This window comes from Rhinolophus sinicus, linkage group LG10 (genome assembly GCF_036562045.2).
Source record: "Rhinolophus sinicus isolate RSC01 linkage group LG10, ASM3656204v1, whole genome shotgun sequence".
NCBI lineage: Eukaryota > Metazoa > Chordata > Mammalia > Chiroptera > Rhinolophidae > Rhinolophus > Rhinolophus sinicus.
In genome coordinates this window covers 33,756,235-33,778,348 of record NC_133759.1, presented here as the reverse complement: position 1 = coordinate 33,778,348, position 22,114 = coordinate 33,756,235, and the positions used below count along the sequence as shown (strand labels likewise).

General features: G+C 54.1%; 1 protein-coding gene across 2 annotated transcripts; it reads left to right on the top strand.

Moving 5' to 3' along the window:
- The first annotated feature begins 2,687 nt into the window (after window positions 1-2,687).
- AMOTL2 (angiomotin like 2) lies at window positions 2,688-20,493 on the top strand. Of its 2 annotated transcripts, none has more exons than XM_019748256.2 (10): window positions 2,688-2,899; window positions 5,418-6,212; window positions 8,888-9,179; window positions 10,203-10,347; window positions 10,704-10,796; window positions 14,754-15,049; window positions 15,835-16,142; window positions 16,909-17,126; window positions 17,674-17,853; window positions 18,644-20,117. In XM_019748256.2, exons 2-10 carry the CDS (start codon window positions 5,479-5,481, stop codon window positions 18,700-18,702), a joined length of 2,325 nt encoding a protein of 774 aa, XP_019603815.2. In that variant the 5' UTR covers window positions 2,688-2,899; window positions 5,418-5,478; the 3' UTR covers window positions 18,703-20,117. The 2 variants fall into 2 exon arrangements, with proteins under 2 accessions (XP_019603815.2, XP_019603825.2); XM_019748266.2 differs by having other exon boundaries at window positions 2,727-2,899; window positions 17,677-17,853; window positions 18,644-20,493.
- The last annotated feature ends 1,621 nt before the right edge of the window (window positions 20,494-22,114 follow it).

Genomic DNA, 22,114 nt, shown 5'->3' with positions numbered 1-22,114 from the left:
CGTCATATTCCTGTTGGGTACAGTGAGACGCAGCTGCAGGGCCAGGCCTGATCCCAGGTCCAGGCTAAGGAGGGATGAGGGTGTGGGTGCCTGGATCCCTTGCTAAACCCTGTACACATCTACGATGCAGCCACACCCCTAGGAGCTGTACTTTCCAGAGCAAAGGCATCAACCCTGGCTTACTCTGAGAATTGGGTCACCTCTGCATCTTTCCTGAACGGGATTCCAGACCCAGCCAGCCACATTGTCATCTGGGAAGAATCATTACCTGCAGGAGGAAAGATCAAGGTGGATGGAGAGAGACAAAGCTGGAAGGAAGAAAACCTTAGCTCACTAGGCAAGCCTTCTTCCCCTACTTTAAGTGAAGACGGTGTATGTGCTAGCAGGCTGCCCAGCCCAGTGCCTACCTGTGCACACCTGCCTTCAGCACACCTGAGCTGTGGTGACCCTCTCACCCAACTACCCTGCAAAGCTAGCTATGGCTGCTAGTTGAGGCAGGCTCCTCTGAGGCCTCGGACCCTGCCCTGCCAAGGAGGCCCTACCCTCCATCCTCCTTGCAGAGAAGAGGAAAAAGGAGAAGAAAAGTGTGTGTATGAATTTCCCATTCAGGTTTCGGGATCCCTCTCCAGCTTCTGTTGCTCTGGGACACAGAGGTGAGTAGCCACGAGGGTCTATTTATGTCTGCAGCAGACTTGCTCACTGCAAGATGCATCTCCTTGACTCTAGCTGCCTGGGGCCTGCCCCTTTCTGCAACCATCTCAAGAATGTGTTTGTCAAACGTTTTGTCAGGTGTCCCCTAAACGCCCCAAAGACAGAACTGTACCATGTGACCTTTCCCCTTATTTTGCAACCCCAGAGTGCACATGCCCACACTCACTCTCACACCTCCACTAAGTGTTTCCAAGAAGAATGCTGTCCACAGGGTAAGGCCATCTGGGGACCTCTTCTCTCTTCCTTTTCATTTCTCAAATTCCTACCTAGTGTGTCTAGCTGACACAGTGGCAAATTGATCATAGCTTCTCTTTGTAACATGGTCCTTGGATGGCTAAATATCCCTTGGCTTGACACAAATGACTTATTTTTTCATTTGTCTCAGAGCTGGTCACTATTTGAAATGCAATATTTGGCTTCCAAGTAAATTACACACATATACACAAATTTGGGGGGAGGGCCTTATTAAAAATTAACAATGTCCCTGGATAGTAAATAGCTCTTTGAACTTACAAAGTTTTCTTGTCCCTGGTCCCCTCCAGTGGATTTGGGAATTGCAAACTCCATGGTGAGGGGAGGAGGAGATGACCTGCTTAAGGGTGGAAGTCGGCCCTGACTCTCAACTTGGATAGCAGCCTGACTCCACCCCCCCACCCCCACCCCCCACACACACACTGGGAGGTGTTGGGAGGCCCAGTGTGGTTAGGGCTCAGAAATGGCACACAGAGCTGTGGGGGGAAGAGGACAGCAGATGGGGAAGCTGTGTCAGAGCGCGCTTTCTGAAGAATGGGTTTCCATCAGCACAGATGGACCAGCCTAGTGGGAAGGTGGGGGAAGAAAGGTCCTAAAGGCAGAGGAGAAAATCCCATCCAGAGGAGAAACAGCAGGAGCAACAAAAGTCGACATAAGGGAGGGCCCCTGGCTGGCAGGGGTGTAGGAGGAAATGAAGAGACTGAAACGGAGAGAAGGCAGATGGAGAGAGGTGGGCTCCCAGAGCCTCCCCTGTCCCACGAAGGAGCCTGGATTCTGGTGGCTGTGACAAGGTTTTGAGAATGAGAAACTGCAGCCCAGTGATTACCTGGCTTCATCACTTACTCTCTGTGTGACCCTGGGCAAGCTAATTAACCTCTCTGAGCCCGGTGTCCTCATTTATAACACAGGGATGGTAACAGAGCTCCCTGGGAGGATGACTGGGAGGGTTGAATAAGAGATGACGAGGTGAAAAGCGGGTGGTGGCACGCCGTGCGATCTGCGTAAAGGGGTGCTGATCACTACTTTCTGTTAGAGTTGGACAGTGCGCCTGGCGGAGGATGATTCAGTCAGTTAGGTGGGTCAAATTAACCAGAACATTTTCCAACCCAGATTCACACTTCCTGTGGAGGCAGGTCCTTAAAAAGCTGGTGAAGGTGTTTGTAAACAATAAAAGTGCATTTCAAAGGTCGCCGCTGCCGGTGAAAGCCGTGGGGCTTAGAGAAGACGCTCGTGCAGGAAGCACAGTCATTTCTTCGGCAGAGGCACGGTCCAAACTAAGCAGATAGGGACAATTGTGCAGTGCTCCCTACCCCTGTACACACACACACAAACACACACAGTCCCCACCCTCACTCCCAGCCTTCTCCTGCAGTAACGCCCAGAATTCCTCAGGGACAATAGATGTACATCCCTCGGTGTCGTTCTGTCCAAAGGATGAAGGGGTGAGAGGAAGGCGCGGAGGGGGCTGGGACGATAATGCTGAGTTGGATTAATTTGTCCCCAGCAGCTCTGAAGGCAAATCGTGGCGGGAGTGGGGTAGGCGGGGAGCGGGGCGGGGAGGGGCACAGCGCGTCCTGGAGGGCCCTGGCAGCGAAGGAACGGAGCTCCGGTGTCCGCCCGGCTCCTGGCCCGCAGCGCCGCCTCCCCGGAGGAAGGCGGGGGCCAGGAGGAGGGAGCGGGAGGAGGCGTAGGACCGAGGAGGGCGGCGCGCTGAGAGGTTATTTGTGGTTCGCTTTGATCCCGAGGGGGAACCTGAAACTCACATTCCTGGCATAGCAGCCGCCTCCGGCGGGGGCCGACCCTGGGGCTGCGCGCTGGACCCCGAGCGGCCAGAGCGTCGGCGACACCGCCGAGTACACACCTCCGCTGCTGAGCGGAGCGGAGCCTGGCCGGGTCGTCGGGTCTGACCGAGCCGAGCACCCCGCGGGCCGCAGCGGTAAGGAAGGCTACTCGGCGCTCGGGGAATGTGTGGGGCTGGCAGAGACGCGCTGAAGCCCGAACTCCGGCGCAGCGGGTCTTCCTGGAGCCGGAGCCGGGTGGACCCAGCGTCCTCAGGGCACAGTGCACCCTTTCCAGGCAGCTGCAAAGGCGGGCAAGGGCCACTCCGCTCGGGGTGCGCCGCGCCGCCTGCCTGGGGTGGGGGGTCCTTGAAGGACCACGGGTCGCCTGGGGGGCAGTCGCTAGAGAAAGCTCGGTTCCTGTTTTGGTCGCGGGTCGGGGAGAGGGGCGCGGAATAGTGCAGGAGGTGCCGCTTCGAATTCAAGTCGTAGGACCTGGGGGGGGGGGCTGATCTGGTTAGGTGGGGGTTACAGGTGTCTTTGCTCCCAACTAGCCCAAGATTCCTCTTTGTCTTCCTTGGAAAATACTCTCTGGAGCCACGAACTGGCTCTCACTTAGAAAGAATGCAGCCTGCCGTCCAGCCCGGTGACGTCAGCGCAGGAGCATTCGGAAAACAAAGAGGGCTGGCGAGGGAGAGAAGGAGGCGGACCCGCGACACTTAAAGACCTCCTTGGGTCACCGGCTACCGCGGCCCGCTCTCTGGGCGCACCAGCAGCCCCCCAGTGCTCGAGGTCCGCGGGGAGTCCGTGTAGCACGGGATCTCTGGCTGCGGCGTGATCAGACTTAGAGACAGACCCTCACTCCGGTGTTTAGGCGAGTGAGCCCAAGCAAAAGCCAGAGATGCGTGCTTGCTTAGGAAGGTGGGGGTTCAGAGAGCCCGGCGCGCTAGCCCAGCCGAGGTGCACCGCAGGGGTGGGGGTATGCAGATTGTAGTAGCCGCTCAGCCGAAAGGATGTGCATGGGCGGGTCTTAATCGCCACACACACGGGGTAAGAGGCCTCGAGGAGGTGTTCCCTGTTCCCAGGCTCCCTGTTTGGGGAAGGTGGCCAGGAATGTTTCCGGAAAGGTCTGCAGTCCCCGCTCCTCCTCGGCGGGAGTCAGCCCGACGGTGATGAATTTAGAAAATGCCCCGCGGATGAAACTCTAGGGCAAATTGATTCCTGTTTGTGTTGCCTCTGGTAGCTCTGGAGTCATGCATCCCCACTCCTCTCGTGTGTAGGGGGAGGGGACAGCATGATGGAGTGCCAGGAAGGATGAGGACAAAGAAGCCCTCCAGATTCATCTCCCACTCCTCAGCTCTGAGCACCTGGGAGGAGGGAGTGGATTGGGAATGGCTGCTCTGTCAATCTGCCAAACCCAAACTGCAGCAGCGCACTGGGGCTAGTTTTGTGAGAGAGGAAGGGCCACATTCCTCCCACACCCCTCCCCCCATATACACGGGACCTGTGGAGGTGTGGGTTTTCTTTGGCTTTCCCTGAATCTGTTTGGAGGTTTGTGTTGGAGGAGGCTGTGGAAAGGAAGCCTGGTGAGGCAGGCAGCCTTCCAGGCATGAGCCACTGGGAGCCCAAGGTCGGAAGGGAACACCATCCTCAGGAGATGTTATCTGCCAGCACTCACGTCCCCCAGGTCCCTGCAACCAAGAGCCTCCCCCTTGCTCCCTTAATCCTCCATTTGGCTCAAGTGGCTATTACTAATGTCAAGAAGGTGCTGAGTGCCCCTCTGCTATGGGGCTGGAGGATGATAGGGGGCTTTCCCAAGCAGTGGGGGTGGGGGTAAATTGTAAACTCAAAGACACCATCCATCCTTTCTTCCTTTCTTTTTCCTGGAGTGCCAGTGCAGATCCTGTCAACACAGACTATGACTGACCCACAAATCTTAATGGGTGGCACCTTTTTGCCTCATCTCACAAAACCATTGTCCTATTGTAGCCTCTCTTTCGTCCCTTATTCACCAATTCAGATGCATTTTCTCCTACTTCCCATTCACCTTGCAGAGTAACTGCCAAGGTCATCCCATGACAGGGAAGGCTTGGCAGGGTAAAGGGTGTTGAGTGAGCTGTGCCAATGCTGGGGCTCAGACATGCTTCATTCTAGAGGGTACTGGGTGCTGTTTGCCTAGGGCTTCTACTGGGCTGAACTGCCAATAAACTGGGCCCCTGTCCAACCCTGGATGGGACAGTTCAGTGGTTAGATTTGAACTAGGCCTGCCCTAGAGTCTCTCATCAGGCTTTTGATAGGTGACCAACTGCAGGAGGCTGTGGTTCCTTATTGATTACTTTCTAGGGACTGGTGTCTTTCTCTAGGCATAGTAAGTCTCCATGAATATGATTATAATGGCAATCCATTGTCAAGGATTTATAGTGCACCAGGATCTCAACAGCCACTGCTGCTTTTAATTTCAACTCCAGGAGGCAAGCATTCTTTTCACTTTTCTGATGAAGAAACTGAGGCTCAGAGGTTATGTAACTTGCCTTGATCAGTAGGGGGCAGCACTGGCAGTTGAACTCAGGCTTGTGTGGCACTCTAAACCGTCTTCTTTACCATTATGCTGTAATGGAAAGTTCCCCCCTTTTCCATGTGCTCCCACTGATGGCTCTTCTTTCTTTTTCCTCCCAGGTGCCCTGGGGCCACGTGCCGCTGGCCATTGTCCAGACGGGTGTGTGCAAGCCAAGGAAGCATGAGGACGCTGGAAGACTCCTCTGGGACAGTCCTGCATCGCCTCATCCAGGAGCAGCTACGCTATGGCAACTTGACTGAGACACGCACACTGCTGGCCATTCAGCAGCAGGCCCTGCGGGGTGGGGCTGGAGCTGGGGGCACAGGGAGCCCCCAGGCCTCCCTGGAGATCTTGCCACCGGAGGACAGCCAGGTGCTGCAACAGGCCACAAGGCAGGAGCCCCAGGGCCAGGAGCACCACGGCGGTGAGACCCACTTAGCAGAGAACACCCTCTACCGGCTGTGCCCACAGCCCAGCAAAAGCGAGGAGCTACCCACCTATGAGGAGGCAAAAGCCCACTTACAATACTATGGGGCCCAGCAGGCGGGGCTGCGGCCACATGTTAGTGACCGGGATCCCCGTGGCGCCCCTGGAGGCAATCGAAGACAGGATGAAGCCCTGCGGGAGCTGAGGCATGGGCACGTGCGCTCCCTGAGTGAACGGCTCCTGCAGCTGTCCCTGGAGAGGAACGGTGCACGGGCCCCCAGTCACATGAGCTCCTCCCACAGCTTCCCGCAGTTGGCCCGAAACCAGCAGGGTCCCCCACCCCGGGGCCCTTCTGCCGAGGGTCCAGAGCCCCGTGGACCTCCACCTCAGTACCCGCATGTTGTGCTAGCTCATGAGACCACCACTGCTGTCACCGACCCACGGTACCGCACCCGAGGCAGCCCGCACCTCCAGCATGCTGAAGTCAGGTAACTGCCCACTAGGCTCTTTCAAACTCTTGACTTCCTTCCAGGGTGGAGAGCCTCCACACAGTCCCTTATATCTGGGCTGGCAAGCCCCAGAGGAAAGGGGGAGCTAATGCCTGAAGGAGACAGCGACTTAGCCAAGGTCACATGAGAATTTAGTGGCACACCTTGCTTTCATTCGGAGATGGACACCATGTCTCATGAGCTGTAGCAGTCAAGTAACTGGGGTGTCCAGAGGGTATGAATTACAGCAGGGGATTTAAAGTTAGGTTTCGGAAAGAACTTGCTAAAGACAGGGTTGGGAATCATTGCCACATTGTTTCCAAGTTAAGTAGGAAGAAGGTGGGATCACCTTCTCTAGAGATTTTTAAGAATAAGTGGACAGTTTGCTTTCTGTGATTATTGGGAGGCATTCCCAACTGGAGGCAGAAAGGACCTGTGGCCTCCTTAGACATCTTTCCCCATATCTCTTTCTATTATTCATTTATTTTCATGTTTTTCCATGTGCTCCAAGTGGCTGGAGCCTGTAAGGGGAGAGGATTCTGGATCCAGGCGAGCCCCTTTCTGTGGAGGCTTGGGAGAGGCTGCAGGGGAGACTCAGAGTTTGATTCTGAAAATCAAGGAATAGAGGATGTGATTTGGCTTACCTTTTTAAAAAATCCCTTCTGGCTGCTTATAGAGAATGGATCCCAAGGGGCAAGAATGGAAGCAGGGAGATCAGGGGAGGCAGGAAGCCCAAAGAGTTTGCAGACATATGGGTTCCTAGAAATGAAGCTGACACAGGCTTTTCATTTTATATGCTCCGTGTCTCCCCCGACAGGGGTCCAGGAAACCCCACAGAGGGGCCTGAGGATTTGCAGACTCCCTTCAGCTGGTGGCTCAAGGTCAAAGTCTGGTTCTCTTCATGCCTGCTGAGTCTTCACTTAGTCACCCACTTTCCCACCATTTGGCCTTTCCTTGCTCTGGAGAAATGAGTGACTGGAGGGGGTTGGTAAGCAGGAGCCAGAGGCTTGTGGGTTCTCTCCAACCTCCACCTCCCAGGCCCCCTCCTTATCTCCTTTCTCAGGGCTGGGTCAGGGAGAGTTTCGGAAGCTGAGTCGTGGTTTCTTCTTTGGGACCAGCCTTATTGAACCCTGTCAGGAAAAGATAATATCATGGAAAGGAAGTAGACTGTTTGCAGGAGAACAAAAAGGAGAGGGAGGGGGAGGGGAAGGGAGAGCAAGTGTGAAGGGAAAGGAGACTATTCTTTCTCGGAGCTAAGTCATCCCCAAAGAATGCCAGTTGTGTCTGCCTGGCCCAGTGCAGGGGGAGCAAGTTCATGAAGCAACCCTGAGAATGCCACAATTAGCAGTGCAGGGAGAGTTTGGACATTCCAGTGGGGACCCTGTGCTCAGCTCTCACTGGAAGCTCTACCTTAGGAAGTAAGAGAAACACATCTGCCCGGCCTCTTCTTTGGGCTGAACCGATGAGGATTGTTTATTGGGACCTGGGGACAGGGACTTTTCTTTCAGCCTAGGGTCCTAAGAAGAACAGGGAAGCAAGGCTTCAGGGGAGGGATCAAGGGGAAGATGGGCATGAGTGCTGAGATGATGGACCCAGAAGTGGAATTAAATTTTCATGGGGTTTCGTGGGGTTCCTGGTAAAACTGAGGCAGTCTGTTCTTTTACACTTGGAGTCACAGGGCCCCAGAAAGGGTTTGTGACCCTCTGTGCCTCTTGCTGTTTGCTTCTTCTCTTGACACGGGCCCCTGAGTCTGGTATTACACCAGTGCTAGAGGCCATTAGAACATTGTCCCTAAAATCAGGCTATTGCAGTGGGTTAGAGGTGGCCCCTATACCCAAGAAAATCCAGTGTTTGGGTCTCACGTTTACTATTTAAACAGAGAGTAAGCTATGGTCATCGTTAGAAGAACTGGTGGATAGGCCACCATTATGGTAGCACCTGCTATAGACCCAGCATGCCGCCAGGTCTCATGTGGCCCTGGCAAACCCCCTTGAGGCTAGAGACTCTTACCTTCATGATTTAGCAGAGCCATGCTGGCACCTTGGGGATTTGAATTCCTATTTTGTCTGACTCTGGAGCTCAGACTATTACCCCGACATCTGTCTCATGCTCTAACCTAAGCCACAGTCTTCTAAAAATGTTTCTGCAAGGAGTGCTAGGACCAAAATAGGAGGGAGAAAACGTGAGTGTTTTGCACGGGCAGGTGCCAAAGCACTGCCTGAAATTGGAGGCTCATGACAGAGACGGGTAGCTGCTGGGGCTCAGCCACCAAGTGGCCCGGGGACCTGGAAGGCTATGTGCTCAGTCATGATTGATGTGGCCTCTAGACCCAAAAAAGAACCTGCTTTTGATCAGAAGGATCAAGTGTGCATTTTTTTAAGACGCCTTATTTAAGCACTGGTTGTTTAGGAGGTCCAGGACTGTTCAGGCTGATCCCCAAGGCCTTGGCCACAGCGAAGCTGGGAATGAACAAGCTTCCTGATGTAGAGCCCCTCTAGCCCCAGTCTCCTAGACCTTGTGCATCTTACACAGACACCATGTGGAAGTGGCCTTCCCCACTGTGGGGAGGCTGAGTTGACCTGTCTTTCCAATATGCCCAGGAGGGCTGGGCCAATTCAGGACTGCTCTAGGGTGAGTCTGTGCAGTCTCTGAGCACTGTTTCTTCTGTTCCCCAGGATCCTGCAGGCACAGGTGCCTCCTGTGTTCCTCCAGCAGCAGCAGCAGTACCAGTACCTGCAGCAGCCCCTGGAGCACCCCCCACCCCCACACCCAGCTGCTCTTGGCCATGGCCCCCTAGGCTCCTTCAATCCACCTGGGGTAGAGGGGCCAGCAAGTACCCAGGCCTCCAGTGCCCACCTGGCCCAGATGGAGACTGTGCTGAGAGAGAATGCCAGGCTGCAGAGGGACAACGAGAGGCTACAGAGAGAGCTCGAGAGCTCAGCGGAGAAGGCTGGCCGCATGGAGAAGGTAGGCCCTGCTGGAGCCTCTAGGGGAAAGGGGAAGAAGGGACCCCGAAGGGCTGACTGGCGAGTAGGCAGTCGAAAGAGAGGCAGAGGAGTCTGAAAGCTTGTCTGGCTGGGCTTTTCACCTATCCCTCTGGTCCCCACCCCCTCATCACTCTTACACCCGCCCAGGCTGACTCCAGACAGCTGGGGAGCAGCCGTGAGGCCGACAGAGCAGGTCTGGAGCATGAGCAGTTGCTGGCCAGTGGTGATTAGAAAGAGCCCATTCACCAGCTCCCTGCACACTCGCACCCTTCCCCTGCACACACCCCCTCCCGTGGACACCTCCCACAGAGAGCCCTTTGTGTCCCCCACACAACAGCAAGTCTGTTCTAGGCCAGCCCTGGCCAAAGAGAAAGCCCCTCCTCTTGGAAAAAACGAGCGACTTATTAGAATCACAGGCCAGCTAGGAGCACGTGCGGAACCTGCCCGCAGCCAAGTAGGAGGGGCAGGCTGGCCCTCTTTGTGGATGGCGATGGCCAGAGGATCAAATACTCCAGGCAGAGGTGGCTCAGGCTAGGGTCTGGGACCTCATTCTTTAGTGAAGGTTTACCGCTGAGTGTTCAGCTTTAGCAGGTGGCCTCAAGACTCCTGTGGCTGTCCTGTGGTGTCCAAGATAGGTCAAACCTCAGAACATGGCTGGAATTTTTTTGTGCCCACTCAGGGCCCACTGGGCTAAGATTTCTCAGCAGAAGCCAGACCAAAGTGAAATGCTTCTTTCTGGACATGGGCACAAGAAAGCTATATTTAGTCACCCTGGAGGCAGCTTCTTCCAGAGTACCCTTGCTTGCTGATCTACCTCCGGAGGCTACAAGCTTCTGACCCTCCTACTGTTGCCACCTGGATTTCTTGCCCTGGGTTTTTAATCCTCTCCTCTCTCACCTCTGATGGAGAGCAGATAAGCCTGGGCACGTGGAGGGGGACTTTGAAGCCACACAGCCCCTGGGAGCTCTCCCCTTCCTTCAGCTCTTCTGTCTACCTCTTGCAGCTGGAAAGTGAAATCCAGCGGCTCTCTGAGGCCCACGAGAGCCTGACGAGAGCCTCGTCCAAGCGGGAGGCCCTAGAGAAGACCATGCGGAACAAGATGGATAGTGAAATGAGGAGGCTGCAGGACTTCAACCGGGATCTTAGAGGTGAGAGCAGGTCACCCAGGTGGAGGGGCGGGAGCGCCTGCAGAGGCTTGATTCCTCTGTTTTAGGGAACTATTCAGAATCTGTCCTCTGCAAAAAGAACTATAACTGACTCTAAGGGGGCCAAGCTGAGACCTCTTGGGGGCCACTCTAATAGATGCGTGTCTCTGCGTTCTGGACCTTGGAGCCTCTCATGGAGCTTTCACCTGTGTGGCCCTCCTCCTAGGCCCTGAGCTGACCCCATCCCCAGCTTAGAGGATACAGCCCCACAGATAGGCCTCCAGGGCATACCCAGGCAAGCAGCATCTTCTGATACTCAAATATCTTTCCTTAAAACATCTTTCCTTTATTTCAAACAGAGAGATTGGAATCTGCAAACCGCCGCCTGGCAAGCAAGACGCAGGAGGCCCAGGCAGGCAGTCAGGACATGGTGGCCAAGCTGCTTGCTCAGAGTAAGTAGGGGTCTCACTTACTCTGGAGGAGCCCGGACAGATGTGTGGGTGGTGGGACCATGGCAGCCCCTCTGAACAGGGAGGATTGGCCTTGTCAAAACAGTGCTTTGAGCACAGGTCTACTGAATGCCTGCTATGTACCAGCATATACTGAACTGGCTTCTGAAGGAAAATAACATCTGGTTCTCTCTTTATTGGAGATATCAGTGGACACAAGAGGGACAGGTGGGGAGCAGTGGTTTGCTGAGCTGTGGTGCTGGCTACGAGTGTAGTGTCCTTCAGAAGCAGAGGTCACTGGGCAGTGGGGAGTCAGGATAGCCCTGGAGACATATGAAAGAGAAGGAAGAGTGAGTTTCCCAGGGAGGTATAGGCAACAAAAAGGTTAGGGGTGCCCAATGAGCAGGTGGGAAGCTAGGGAGCATGATGGAGCTGGGCCATGACAAGGCGGCCAAGTGGGGCCACCTGCAGGCCTCAAAAATGGGCTCCTGGAGCTTAGCCAACAGGTCCGGTCTAAAGAAAGGTTTGGGAGGCTTCTCTAAAGGAGGTGGTCAAAGCCTCTTTAAAGAGTGGCTGAGCTCGTCATTGGCTAGTCCATTTAGTCATTCATTTGTTCATCAGCAGAACTGTGCTAAGTACCTGGCAGGTGTTGAGCAGAGGACGAGAGGAAGCCCAGGAAGACATCATGGCGAGGAGGTGAAAAGAGAGGGGGTAAGCTTGAGGAAGGAGCAGGGTCTAACCACAGAGTCAAGGAAACAGGGTGCCCTGGCCCTGGAAACTAGTGACTGGGAGCTTCCCAGTGGCCAGAGAAGGAGGCTCTGTGGGGAGGGCAGGGCTGGAGAGCAGGCCACAGGTGAAGAAACAGCTGGAAGGCTCAAGGGGAAGGGTGGGGGGGAGAGGGGGGACAAAGGAAACCCTGAGCTCAGCAGCAGGAAACTAACAATCAGAAGAGACAAAGAGAGGCTGTTATTTATTGAACTCCTACTACCGTATATGCTCTTGCTATGTGCTATAGCGATATTTGGGGTCTGTGCAGAGAAGTGGAATGGGGGTGGCTGGTGTCTGGGTGAGGGTGGCCTTGAAGAACGAGTCAAAGAACCCATAAGGAAATCTGTGGGTGGCACAGCTAGCAGGGTGTGTCCAGAAATGGTGGAGCAGCTTCAGGACTGAGATCTGTCTGGCAGCACCTCCTTCTTCCTCAAAGAGGGCTCAGAGCCCTGGACCTGGACTGTGCTGCCCACGGCAGGGAATGGGGGAGACTGAAGGGGTTGGGGCTGAGGTGGGTAGGCCAGGAGGTAGGCTAGCCTGGACTGGCTGGGTAGGGTGAGGTGGCACTGACTTGAGGTCTCTGGGAGAGAGGAAGAAAGGGCAGGGGGGGCAGGAATCTGGAGAGGACCGGTTGCTGGGAGGAGGCAGAATGGGGTGTCCTGTAGGAAAGGCCCGACTTCTGGGGCCAAAGAAAGGAAGTCACAGGAGAGTTTCTGGGAGCCTAGAGTTTCTGGGGGGCCAGCCTGGAGGCGTTTCCGCTCCCTGGGGAGCGAGCGCCAGGCTGTTCTTGGCTCCTCACTGGAGCCAGTAATCTTGCAGCCGCGGGTGACCTGGATGCCTGGCATTCCAGAGCCGCTGGGCTGTTCAGCTCCAGCCTGCCCCCCGCCGCTCCCTCCCTGCTTGGCCCAGCGCCCTTGGCCTGCTGCTGCTTTGGGAGGAAAGAGTGAACACAAAGGGAGACTGGGGCTTGCGGGTGGGGGGGGGCTCACTTTCTCTAGGGGAAAGGCACATCCCCCTGATCCTTCCACAGCTCGCCCTGCCTTCCTGCTCCCTCCTTACACCCTATCTCAGGCTCTTTCTTCATTGTGCTCAGACAGCTCACCTCCCAGACAGATAGGTCCATGGTTTTATCCTGGTGGCTAAGGATGGACAAAGCCTGAGGACTCCCAGCGCCTGCCAGGGCCTTACAGGTTGTGCAAGGTGACAGGAAGCTACTAGAAGCAAGAGCTCAGGAAAGAAAGCCAAGCAGCTCTTCCTTGCCCCATTATAGCCATGGGGAAAACAGAGTTCTCCGGGAAAATATCTCTGGTTGACCTCACTTTTTCCCCACCCTGGGTCAGTCAACACTGGTAGGAAAGTATGCCTTATCACCATCAGGTTTTCCCACTAGGCAGGCCATACAGACCCCCAACTCCGGCCGCTCTGATCAGGCCCTACCTTCCCTGGGCATCTGGCCTTGAATCCTGAGGCCTGATTCTTCTAGCTCTGTCCCCCTTGGGCAGTTTCTTCTCTCCTGGGCTGGAATACCATTATGATATAAAACTGGGATGAGACGCAGGCTTCCTGCAAGGTTTCTAAGCTGTGGATCCCCACGGGGGGTGGTCATTTTCTCTAGGTCCAAACTCGCAGTCTGCTGTTCGCGCCTGTCTCCTCCACCCCACTTACTGAATGGTGAGACAGCCCAGTATGAACTGCTCAATTTCAATAATATGAGCTTCCCCGTCTTTTCCCTCCACACCAAGGAATGAGGTGCTCAGCCTTCGAAAGTCCAGAGGGAGACAGAGCTGACCTGGGTCACCTGTGTCCTCCCTCTTCTGCCTCAGTGCCCTGAGTACATGATTCCTCCCTTCTGCCTGCCCAGGTCCCAAGCCTTCAGTCTTCTCTTCTGGAACCTGTACTGTCCTGTATGATAGGTACTTAGCCTCATGGGACTCAAAGATCAAAATTAATTAAAATTAAATAAAATGAAGAATTAGTTTCTCCCTTGCGTAGCTACATTTCAAGTGTTCAATAGCTACACGTGCCAAGTGGCGGCTGCTCTGGAGACAGTGCGTCCGAGTTCATCAGGCAGACCCCAGAGCCCCCGGCCCTCTTCTGTCCTCCAGCAAGGCTGGCAGTCGACACCGTGGGGGACCAACCTGGGATTCCCAAGGGGATTGGTGTGGGAGGCGGATTTAAGTCTAGAGCATCGGCTGCAGGACTTGGTGGTCTGCCTCAGGCCTTGCTGGCCCAACTATATGGCAAGGGTCTCTGAGCTCTGAGCAGAATTCCCCTGGGCAGCTAACAACACAGTTTAAAAGTCAGGAGAGCTGGTACCTCAGACACAAATCTTTGGATGACAGTCTTTAGCATTGTGCTCCGCAATTTGCATTTCTTTATGAGCCTTGTTGCCCACATCTCAGTGGTCTCCCCAGGCCATGGAAGGTAATTTCACACTAAAGCGGGCGAGCCCTGGAGCCTACTTTGGGAAACCTGGATTTAGGGCCTTACCCCAGAGCCAGAAGCAGCTTGCTCCTTTGGAGCCAGCCCGAGCTGGGTTTCCATCCTGGCAGCACTGTTCACTTCCTCTGTTTCCTCCCTGTAGGTTGGGGGTCACACATCTACCTTGAGGGGCTGTTATTGGAAGCTTCAGTGGAATAGGAAGTGTAGATGCCTGGCTTGTGGTGTCACAAATGGTGGCTCTTGTCCCTGTTCCTTCGCTCTGTCACTTGAATGATGACCATGTCACAGTCCAGCTGAGCCTCCACCTTCTCACCTGTGAATGGGCATCACTGTTCCTGTCTGGCCAGTCTCTAGTGTCATCACGAGGCTCAAGGGAAATTGTGAATACGTTTTAGAAATGGTGACACACAGCCCAAGTGGACAGTGTTTGTGGGGCTGTGCCGTGGCAAGTCCCTGTCCCAGGAGAGAGGCAGTACAGCCGTCATCACTGTAAGGGCTCTGGTCTGGCACTGCTATATACTCGTAACTAAACCTGAGCCTCAGTTTTCTTGCCCAGAAATGGGGTTGATAATGGTTATAATAACTCCTGGGGTTGTTGAAAGCACAGGATGCAATCATGCTCATGCAGTGGTCAGCACAGTGGGGGCTCAGGGGGACCAGCTAGGGTGTTCGCTGTCACCGACTGAGCCTCTCTCTCTCTCTCTCTCTCTCTCTCTCTCTCTCTCTCTCTCTCTCCCCCTCTCCCTGCAGGCTATGAGCAGCAGCAGGAGCAGGAGAAGCTGGAGCGGGAGATAGCACTGCTGCGCGGTGCCATTGAGGACCAGCGTCGGCGTGCGGAGCTGCTGGAGCAGGCTCTGAGCAATGCGCAGGGCCGGGCTGCGCGAGCTGAGGACGAGCTGCGTAAGAAGCAGGCCTATGTGGAGAAAGTGGAGCGGCTGCAGCAGGCGCTCGGGCAGCTGCAGGCTGCATGCGAGAAGCGTGAGCAGTTAGAGCTACGTCTGCGCACGCGCCTAGAGCAGGAACTCAAGGCCCTGCGTGCACAGCAGGTGAGCTGGGAAAAGCCCTGTGGAAGTGGCAGAGCTAGGGCAGCACCTGAGGAGGCCAGTTCTGAAGCCCCTGGGAGCTCCTGCAGAGATCCAGGCTGAGCCCCCCCCCCCCCCCCTTGGAAAGCAAGGGTGATCTCTGTTCCACCCTTGTGGCAAGGCCCCTCCTAGCCATCAGTCTCCGCAGAGGCTCTGCCACTTGGCCATGTGCCGATCTCAGGGACTCAAAACTTGGGCTTCTGTCCTCAGGAGCAGCTGGGGTTGGCATCCTTGGTCTCTAGAGAAAGTAGCTCAGAGCCTTGATGTAAAAGACTAGCCAGCTCTTGTGTTTCCCCAAGATCAAGAGGGAAGATGATCGCCCAGATCCTAAATTTTTATCCTCACTTTGGACTGTGTAAATAACTCTGGTGTGTACGAACCCGATAGCGTTCTCTCTCTACTACCCTTCCCACAGAGATAGGGTGACCGAACCGCCTGATATGCCCAGCTCTGTCCTACTTTACACCTATTTTCTCGGTGTCATTATTAAGAGCACCACTTCCCCATTTGGAAGATAATATATGGCCACCTGTGCAGAGGCAGACCTGATCGTTCCTGTGCCCTGGTCCACAGGATTCAGGGCATGGATGTGAGGACCCGTGCCATCTTCTTCGTCTCTGAGTGGAAGCAGGGTTGGGGGAGAGCGGGCTGTGAATGGCTGAACGAGCACAGGCATAGTGTAGGGGCAAGAACCAGTGGCCACCACACTCCAACCTCCATCCTTGACCACAGTGCCCCTTGCTTTGCAGAGACAGGCTGGCACCCCTGGTGGTAGCAGTGGCAGTGGTGGGTCTCCGGAGCTCAGCGCCCTGCGGCTATCAGAGCAACTGCGAGAGAAGGAGGAGCAGATCCTGGCCCTGGAGGCCGACATGACCAAGTGGGAACAGAAGTATTTGGAGGAACGTGCCATGAGGCAGTTTGCCATGGATGCAGCCGCCACAGCTGCCGCCCAGCGCGATACCACTCTCATCCGACACTCCCCCCAGCCCTCACCCAGCAGCAGCTTTAACGAGGGCCTGCTCGCCGGAGGCCACAGGCATCAGGAGATGGAAAGCAGGTTCGGCAATGCAGGCCAGGCTGAGGCTCCTGAGGTGGGGGAAGGGGTAACAATGTCCAGTCTCTGCCATGTCCTTACTCTCTGATAAACAGGCCCCTCTTCCCACATGGCTCAGCACTCCTTCCTGTTTCTGAGCTGTCCCTGTGTGTTTTGCAACCAAGCACTGTACACATGTTCTTTCCCAGAAATATCAACTGAGGCCTTGATTTGCCCAGAAGACCCTGGCTGTGGAGGTGCTGGATGCCATCCAAGGCTCGGGGCCTCTACCTGCTCCCCTTCCCTTGTGTAAATCAGAGACTAAGACTTTCCCACTGAGTCTACACCATGTATCACCCAGAAGGAATGTGGACTAGGTCCCTGGCTTGGGGGTAGCTAGTATTTACTCTCTAAAAATAATCCCAGAGGCCCCTCAAGATTTCATTTGACCAGTGTCTAAAAGCACAAGCACATCAGCTCATGTGATTGAGCTCAGTTGATTGTCAGCAACTGTGGGGTATTGCCCCCCAGGATGGGGGTTGTGCCATTGCTATCATCAGATAAGTCCAGAACCCACCCCTTGATGACCTGCCTTTGCTGATATAAGGGGTGGTTTCCAGAGCATCAAAATCCAGAGCTGTGATGACATTTTTGAAGGCCTCCTGGCCCTGCTACAAAGAGGAGCCCGACTGGCTGTAGGGAGGGCTTTCCCTCTAACTTTACCAGGTGGGAAGTGTGGAGGCCACTGGATCTGTGGGTCTAATGGTGTGGGCATGGCCTTTCCCCTCAGGTTAAAGGTGCTCCATGCCCAGATCCTGGAGAAGGATGCAGTGATCAAGGTCCTCCAGCAGCGCTCCAGGAAAGACCCTGGCAAGGCCACCCAGGGCTCCCTGCGACCTGCTAAATCCGTGCCATCTATCTTTGCGGCTGCAGCAGCAGGGACCCAGGGCTGGCAGGGGCTCTCCTCTAGTGAGCGGCAAGTGGATGCCCCTGCCTGGCTGGCTACAGGTGAGCAGGGGCTGGTGGGTGGCATAGGTAGAGTGGGAGGTTGCTCCCAGGCCTTTCCTCCCAGAACTGAGGCTCGGAGTAGCCAGGGCTTCCTGACCTCTTGCCCTGAGAGCCAGCTTATATTCTGGCTCCAATGATCCTGCAGCCCACAGCTGTCTCCACAGTGTAAAGAGGGGTGCTGTAGCCGCCCCCATCTCCATAAATTCCACCACCCTCAGTCCCAGCCACTTAGCATCTAAGTAAAAATAAAGCTTTCTGAGCAGATGCACCTTCTAGGCAAGCCCTTTCCACTCCTCCTTCTAAGCAGATGCCATAGAAATGTGCGAGTCCCGCTAATTTTAAGATTTAATCTACAAAGAAGGGTTCTCCCACTCGAAATGTTTGGAAACCAATCCTTATCGTTGTTCCCATTTGGGAACAGGAGCATTTAGTCTTCATCAAAGTTCTTGCAAACCAAGAGCGACCCACACCACCATGTGCCCCCAATAGGTACAGTTAACTTGGGGTGTTCTTCAGGAGGAAATAACTCAACCTCCTGCCTTCCCAGCAGAAAGGGCCCCTGCGGAGGAGCCAGTGGCCACTCTTCCCCTCCCTGCGCATGCCAAACATGGGAGCAGAGATGGGAGCACCCAGACTGATGGGCCCCCGGACAGCGCTGCTGCCTGCCTGGCACAGGAGCCTGACAGCCTTCTGGGGTGCAGCAGTGGCCAGAGGACAGCCTCACTGGGTAAGTCCACACGTCCCCGGGCTGCTGGGCTGGGCAAGGCTGAGGGAGCCCTGGGGTGTGAACTGGAGCACCAGGCCCTTCCCAGACCCCTCCTATTCATTGCCCCCACTCCATGGGGAGCCCTGCACAGAGACAGGCAAGCAGGGTGTGTGGCCACCTCAATGGGAACAGGAGGGCCAGTTGGATGCACGAATAGAGGAACGGAAAACCCTGATTATAGACAGATCAAGTTCAGAAAGAAAGCAACCACATGGGAGGCACTTTATCTACTCTTTCCTAGTCTTCCTAACATATTTAATTGCCAATTTAAATATCTAAGATAATGGAGGTTGGCATGTTATCCTGATGGCATGCTCAAGTTAGAAGACTTTGTTTAAAAAGAGTCCGGAAAGGAGAAATTTGAGAAGATGCCATTTAAATTTTTTGCTCCCTTTTCACATTAGCCTTTGCATATTTGCTTGTGCCTCACATCTCAGAAAACCACAGGCATGAAAAGAATGCTGCAGCCTTCCTCCCTTGGGGCTCCCCACCCTCCCTCCAAGCCCTCTGAGGAGTTCAAAGTCATGAACAAATGCATCTTCCACACTAGAGGGTGGTGGTCTGGGTGGACAGCTGAGAGGGAGCAGAGCTGTGCTTGGTTGGCCAAGACATGGGAACCTGGATACCTGGGCAGCTGAGATGGGAAAAGCAGGTGAAGAAAGAAATGTCCTATGTTCAAAACATTCCAGGATTTAAAAGAGCAATCTGGAAATGCTCACTGGTGTGTGCCTATACTCTTGTCTCTCTCCAGACTCTGTTGCTGCATCCAGAGTCCAGGATTTGTCGGACATGGTGGAGATACTGATCTGAAGGAGGGGACTCGGAACCATTCCCTGCACTCCTCTGCCACTCAGCCATTCCAGCAGCCCCCTGCAACTGCTGCTTCCCCACGTTCCCCCACCGGGCACTCATTCCCATTGACTGTCTGGCCCCAGGAGCATTGGAGGGATGCCACAGGGGAGAGGGTTGCTGTGCGAGCACTTGCGCCCCAGAAGACCCTGCTTCTTAGCCCCACATCCCTCCCGGACCTATGTGGGATGAAGATTCAGCCTTTACCTTCTGCCCGAGGCTAGCTGCTGGGGTAACAATGGAAGGCCCAAAAGAGAGCTGAGCCCCCTCTGCAACTGCAGTTGGCACTCAGACAGGGAGGGAGGGGATATGTTGGTTTAGGAGGCTGATTTCCAAGGATAGCTGCCTGCGGACACCTGGTAGGCTGGTTCAGTAATCAACTCGGCCATGGTGTTCTCCTCTGCTTAAGCGTGGTCCCAGCCAAGCTCACCTGCTCCTCAGCTACTCACTGCCTCCTAGGGATCACTAAGACTAGCATGTTTGGGGGGCTGTTGAAGGTATTAGTCCTGCAGAAGCCACAGCCTCAACCCCTCACTTGGAGTGGGTGGAGCTATTTAAGTGGACTGGGACCTGCTGGGCAGTTTGTATATAATTCCCTTTCTTGTGGAACAGAAGATTGGAGCATGCTGCTTCGGACTTGTCCCCCCATTCTGTGCTCTCATCCCTGCTGCCATGAGTCCTGTGACTTCTGACTAGCCTCCTAGTTATCTCCCTTCTCAAGTTCTTGGCCCGTGGATTTTGATACTGGTTGATCCATAGGATATTGGCTGTCTTTTCCTCCCATGTTGAGCCCTGCTTTAAATGCCCATGGGACCTCCCCCTCCATCCCCAGCCTCTTGAAGTGGCTCAACAGTTCCTGTCCCTGGGACATCCTGTCAGTTTTGTTACAAACCCTGAGCCACATGAAATGAGCCAGCACACACAGACATTGCCATGGTGGGCTTCCCAGCACCAATTGAACAAAAGCGGAGAAATTGCCTTGTTCTCATCCGAGTCTTTGTTCTCACCTGGAGGGATTGAGAGAGGGAGCTATGCTGGTGAAAACTAGTCAACGAGCTACAAGATGTGACTCCAGTGGTTCTTTGGAGGGAGCCTCCATCACAAAACAGCACCCATGAGGCTGGCTCCTCAAGCTACCCGTGCCCAGCGCCCTGAAGCAGGACCAGTGCTTGGAATTAGAGTGGAGCATCCACATGGCAGCCTGCCAGCAGCAGTGACTTTGACTTCTGGTCTTAAAGAGCCCCCCAACCCCCCAAGAGTAATTGGAGGGTTTTAGCAGTTTGTCTTGACTGTTTTTAGTTCTCCTTGAATATTTGTTTTTTTTCCTTTCCTGTTTTTAAGTTCTGTATGTGTTATTTTATTCCCATGGTTCCTTTTTGAACATTTGCATTTGCTGGACAATTGCATATTTTTATAATCCTCCTACCCCTCTTAAAGCTGAAAAATACATTTGGTTCATGTGCATTGTTTACAAAGAAAAAAGAAAAAAGAAAAAAAAAGGCAAAAAAATATTGTGAAAGAAAAAAAAACAACTTAATATATTTTGGATTAATATTTGGTATTTCTTTTAAAGTATTTTTGTGCTGTGAACGTTTTCTGCCAAAGACCATGATGTGTGTCTGTATGTTTAAGTTATCGTAAATATTTAAAATGTAAACATGGCTGTTTTGTTATGCCACCCTGTACCAGGATTGCTGCTGCATTCCACTGGGTATAACAGTATTTTAATAAAAAAGAAATAATTAAAAGTGGTGTCTTTGCACAGGTGAGAGACTGCAGTAAGAGGGAAAGCAAAGGGTGAGGATTTGGGGGGGCCACCCGTGTCCTAGTCCCTGGCCACTCAGCACTGAACTACTATGACTCCTATGCGTCTTGGTTCTTAAATGTTGGCCAGAGTATATCCATAAACAGCCAGTTCAGGGTCCCTGCCATTTCTCACACTGAGGAGTGAAGGGTGCCAGTTTTAATTTTCCGACTGGGATACTAGCAGGCAAGGGAGATCCATCCTTATTTGCAAGGTTAGGATGACACACAGTACGATCTCCAAGAATCCACAACAATTGCTGGGAATTTTGGGAGGCTGCATGAAGGAGAGTTGGAAGGATGATGTACTTGGCTTTCTTTCCACTTTCACGGAGAACAGTCTCTTCGGGTTGGGAGGGTCTGGCAGATGGGCAGCTCCCCAGGTAGCTTTGTCCTACCTGGTTTGGGCCACCCACTGGTTACTCCAGAGGAGTGGGTGTCCACAGGTGGCTTTATCCTTCACCCACTCCAATCTTCCCTGCACCCGCCACCTAGCAGAGGGAGTCTTTGTCTGGGACCCTCCAAGAGACAGGGCACCATGCGTGCCCTCTGCCTGGAGATGTGTGTGGCACATTCTTGGGTGCTGCCTAGCTCCCTTGCTGTGCCATCACCACTCTTGCCCTGCCCAGGAAAGTATGAAAGTATGTCACTACAATCCATGAAAGTGAAAACCATTCTTAATCTCAGGTGCTCTCATACCAGAAATAGTACCTGCCTCCGCGGGCCAGTCAGCACACCGAGAATCTGGGCTGGCAGTTGGAGGCTGACCACGAGGCATCAGGCAGCCAGACAGGTTGTGGGCACCTGATGGAAATAACCACCCCCTGCAGCTGTGGGGGAAGCATTTTCAGGGCAGGTATGGGGACTCAGCAACCATGTTGGTGACTAACCAAGTACTGTGTTTCCCTGAAAATAAGACCTAACTAGAAACTAAGCCCTAGCATGACTTTTCAGGATGATATCCCCTGAACATAAGCCCTAATGCGTCTTTTGGAGCAAAACTTAATATAAGACCCAGTCTTACTTTTGGGGAAACACGGTAGGATCCTAGAGAACATGTCTTCCTGAACCAGACTACCTGCCCACAAGAAAATGGAGTCAAACAGTAGAACTAGGAACATGGAAGGACCTTTCCTTGCAGCTTTGCAGATGGTGATGGACCTCAGCGGGTGGGGAGCTCTCCATTCAGGATTCCCCACCCAGCATAATGCAGAGGCCACAAACACGACCTTGTGGCCACGCCCCCACCCCAGCCCTCTCCAGCATGCTTCTGTCATCTGGGCAGCATCCATGCTCATCTTACTCCTACCAGGCCCTGGACTGGTGTTTGCTCTGTGGGTAGGTTGCTCTAGGATGCAGGCTTGGTCCTCGGAGTTGGCCTGAACAGCGGAGCTCTGCTCCCACTGCTCTCCCCTTGGATATACCAGCCCATTTGCTAAGATGTGGTGTCCGGACAAAACAGCAGGGCCTGTGGCAGGGCGTTTTAAAACCCAGCTTAGCAAAGAGGTTCCTGTTCACCTCTACCTGTCCCCTCAAAAGAGCTGCAGGTGGGCAGCTCAGACCCAGGTAC

Excerpts from the sequence above, each read along its gene's own strand:
- AMOTL2 (XM_019748256.2), top strand. The coding sequence starts at position 5,479 with ATGAGGACGCTGGAAGACTCCTCTGGGACAGTCCTGCATCGCCTCATC. Across the intron at positions 10,348-10,703 it reads CTTCAACCGGGATCTTAGAG|AGAGATTGGAATCTGCAAAC; the intron begins GTGAGAGCAGGT and ends TATTTCAAACAG. Across the intron at positions 17,127-17,673 it reads CCCTGCCTGGCTGGCTACAG|CAGAAAGGGCCCCTGCGGAG; the intron begins GTGAGCAGGGGC and ends CTGCCTTCCCAG.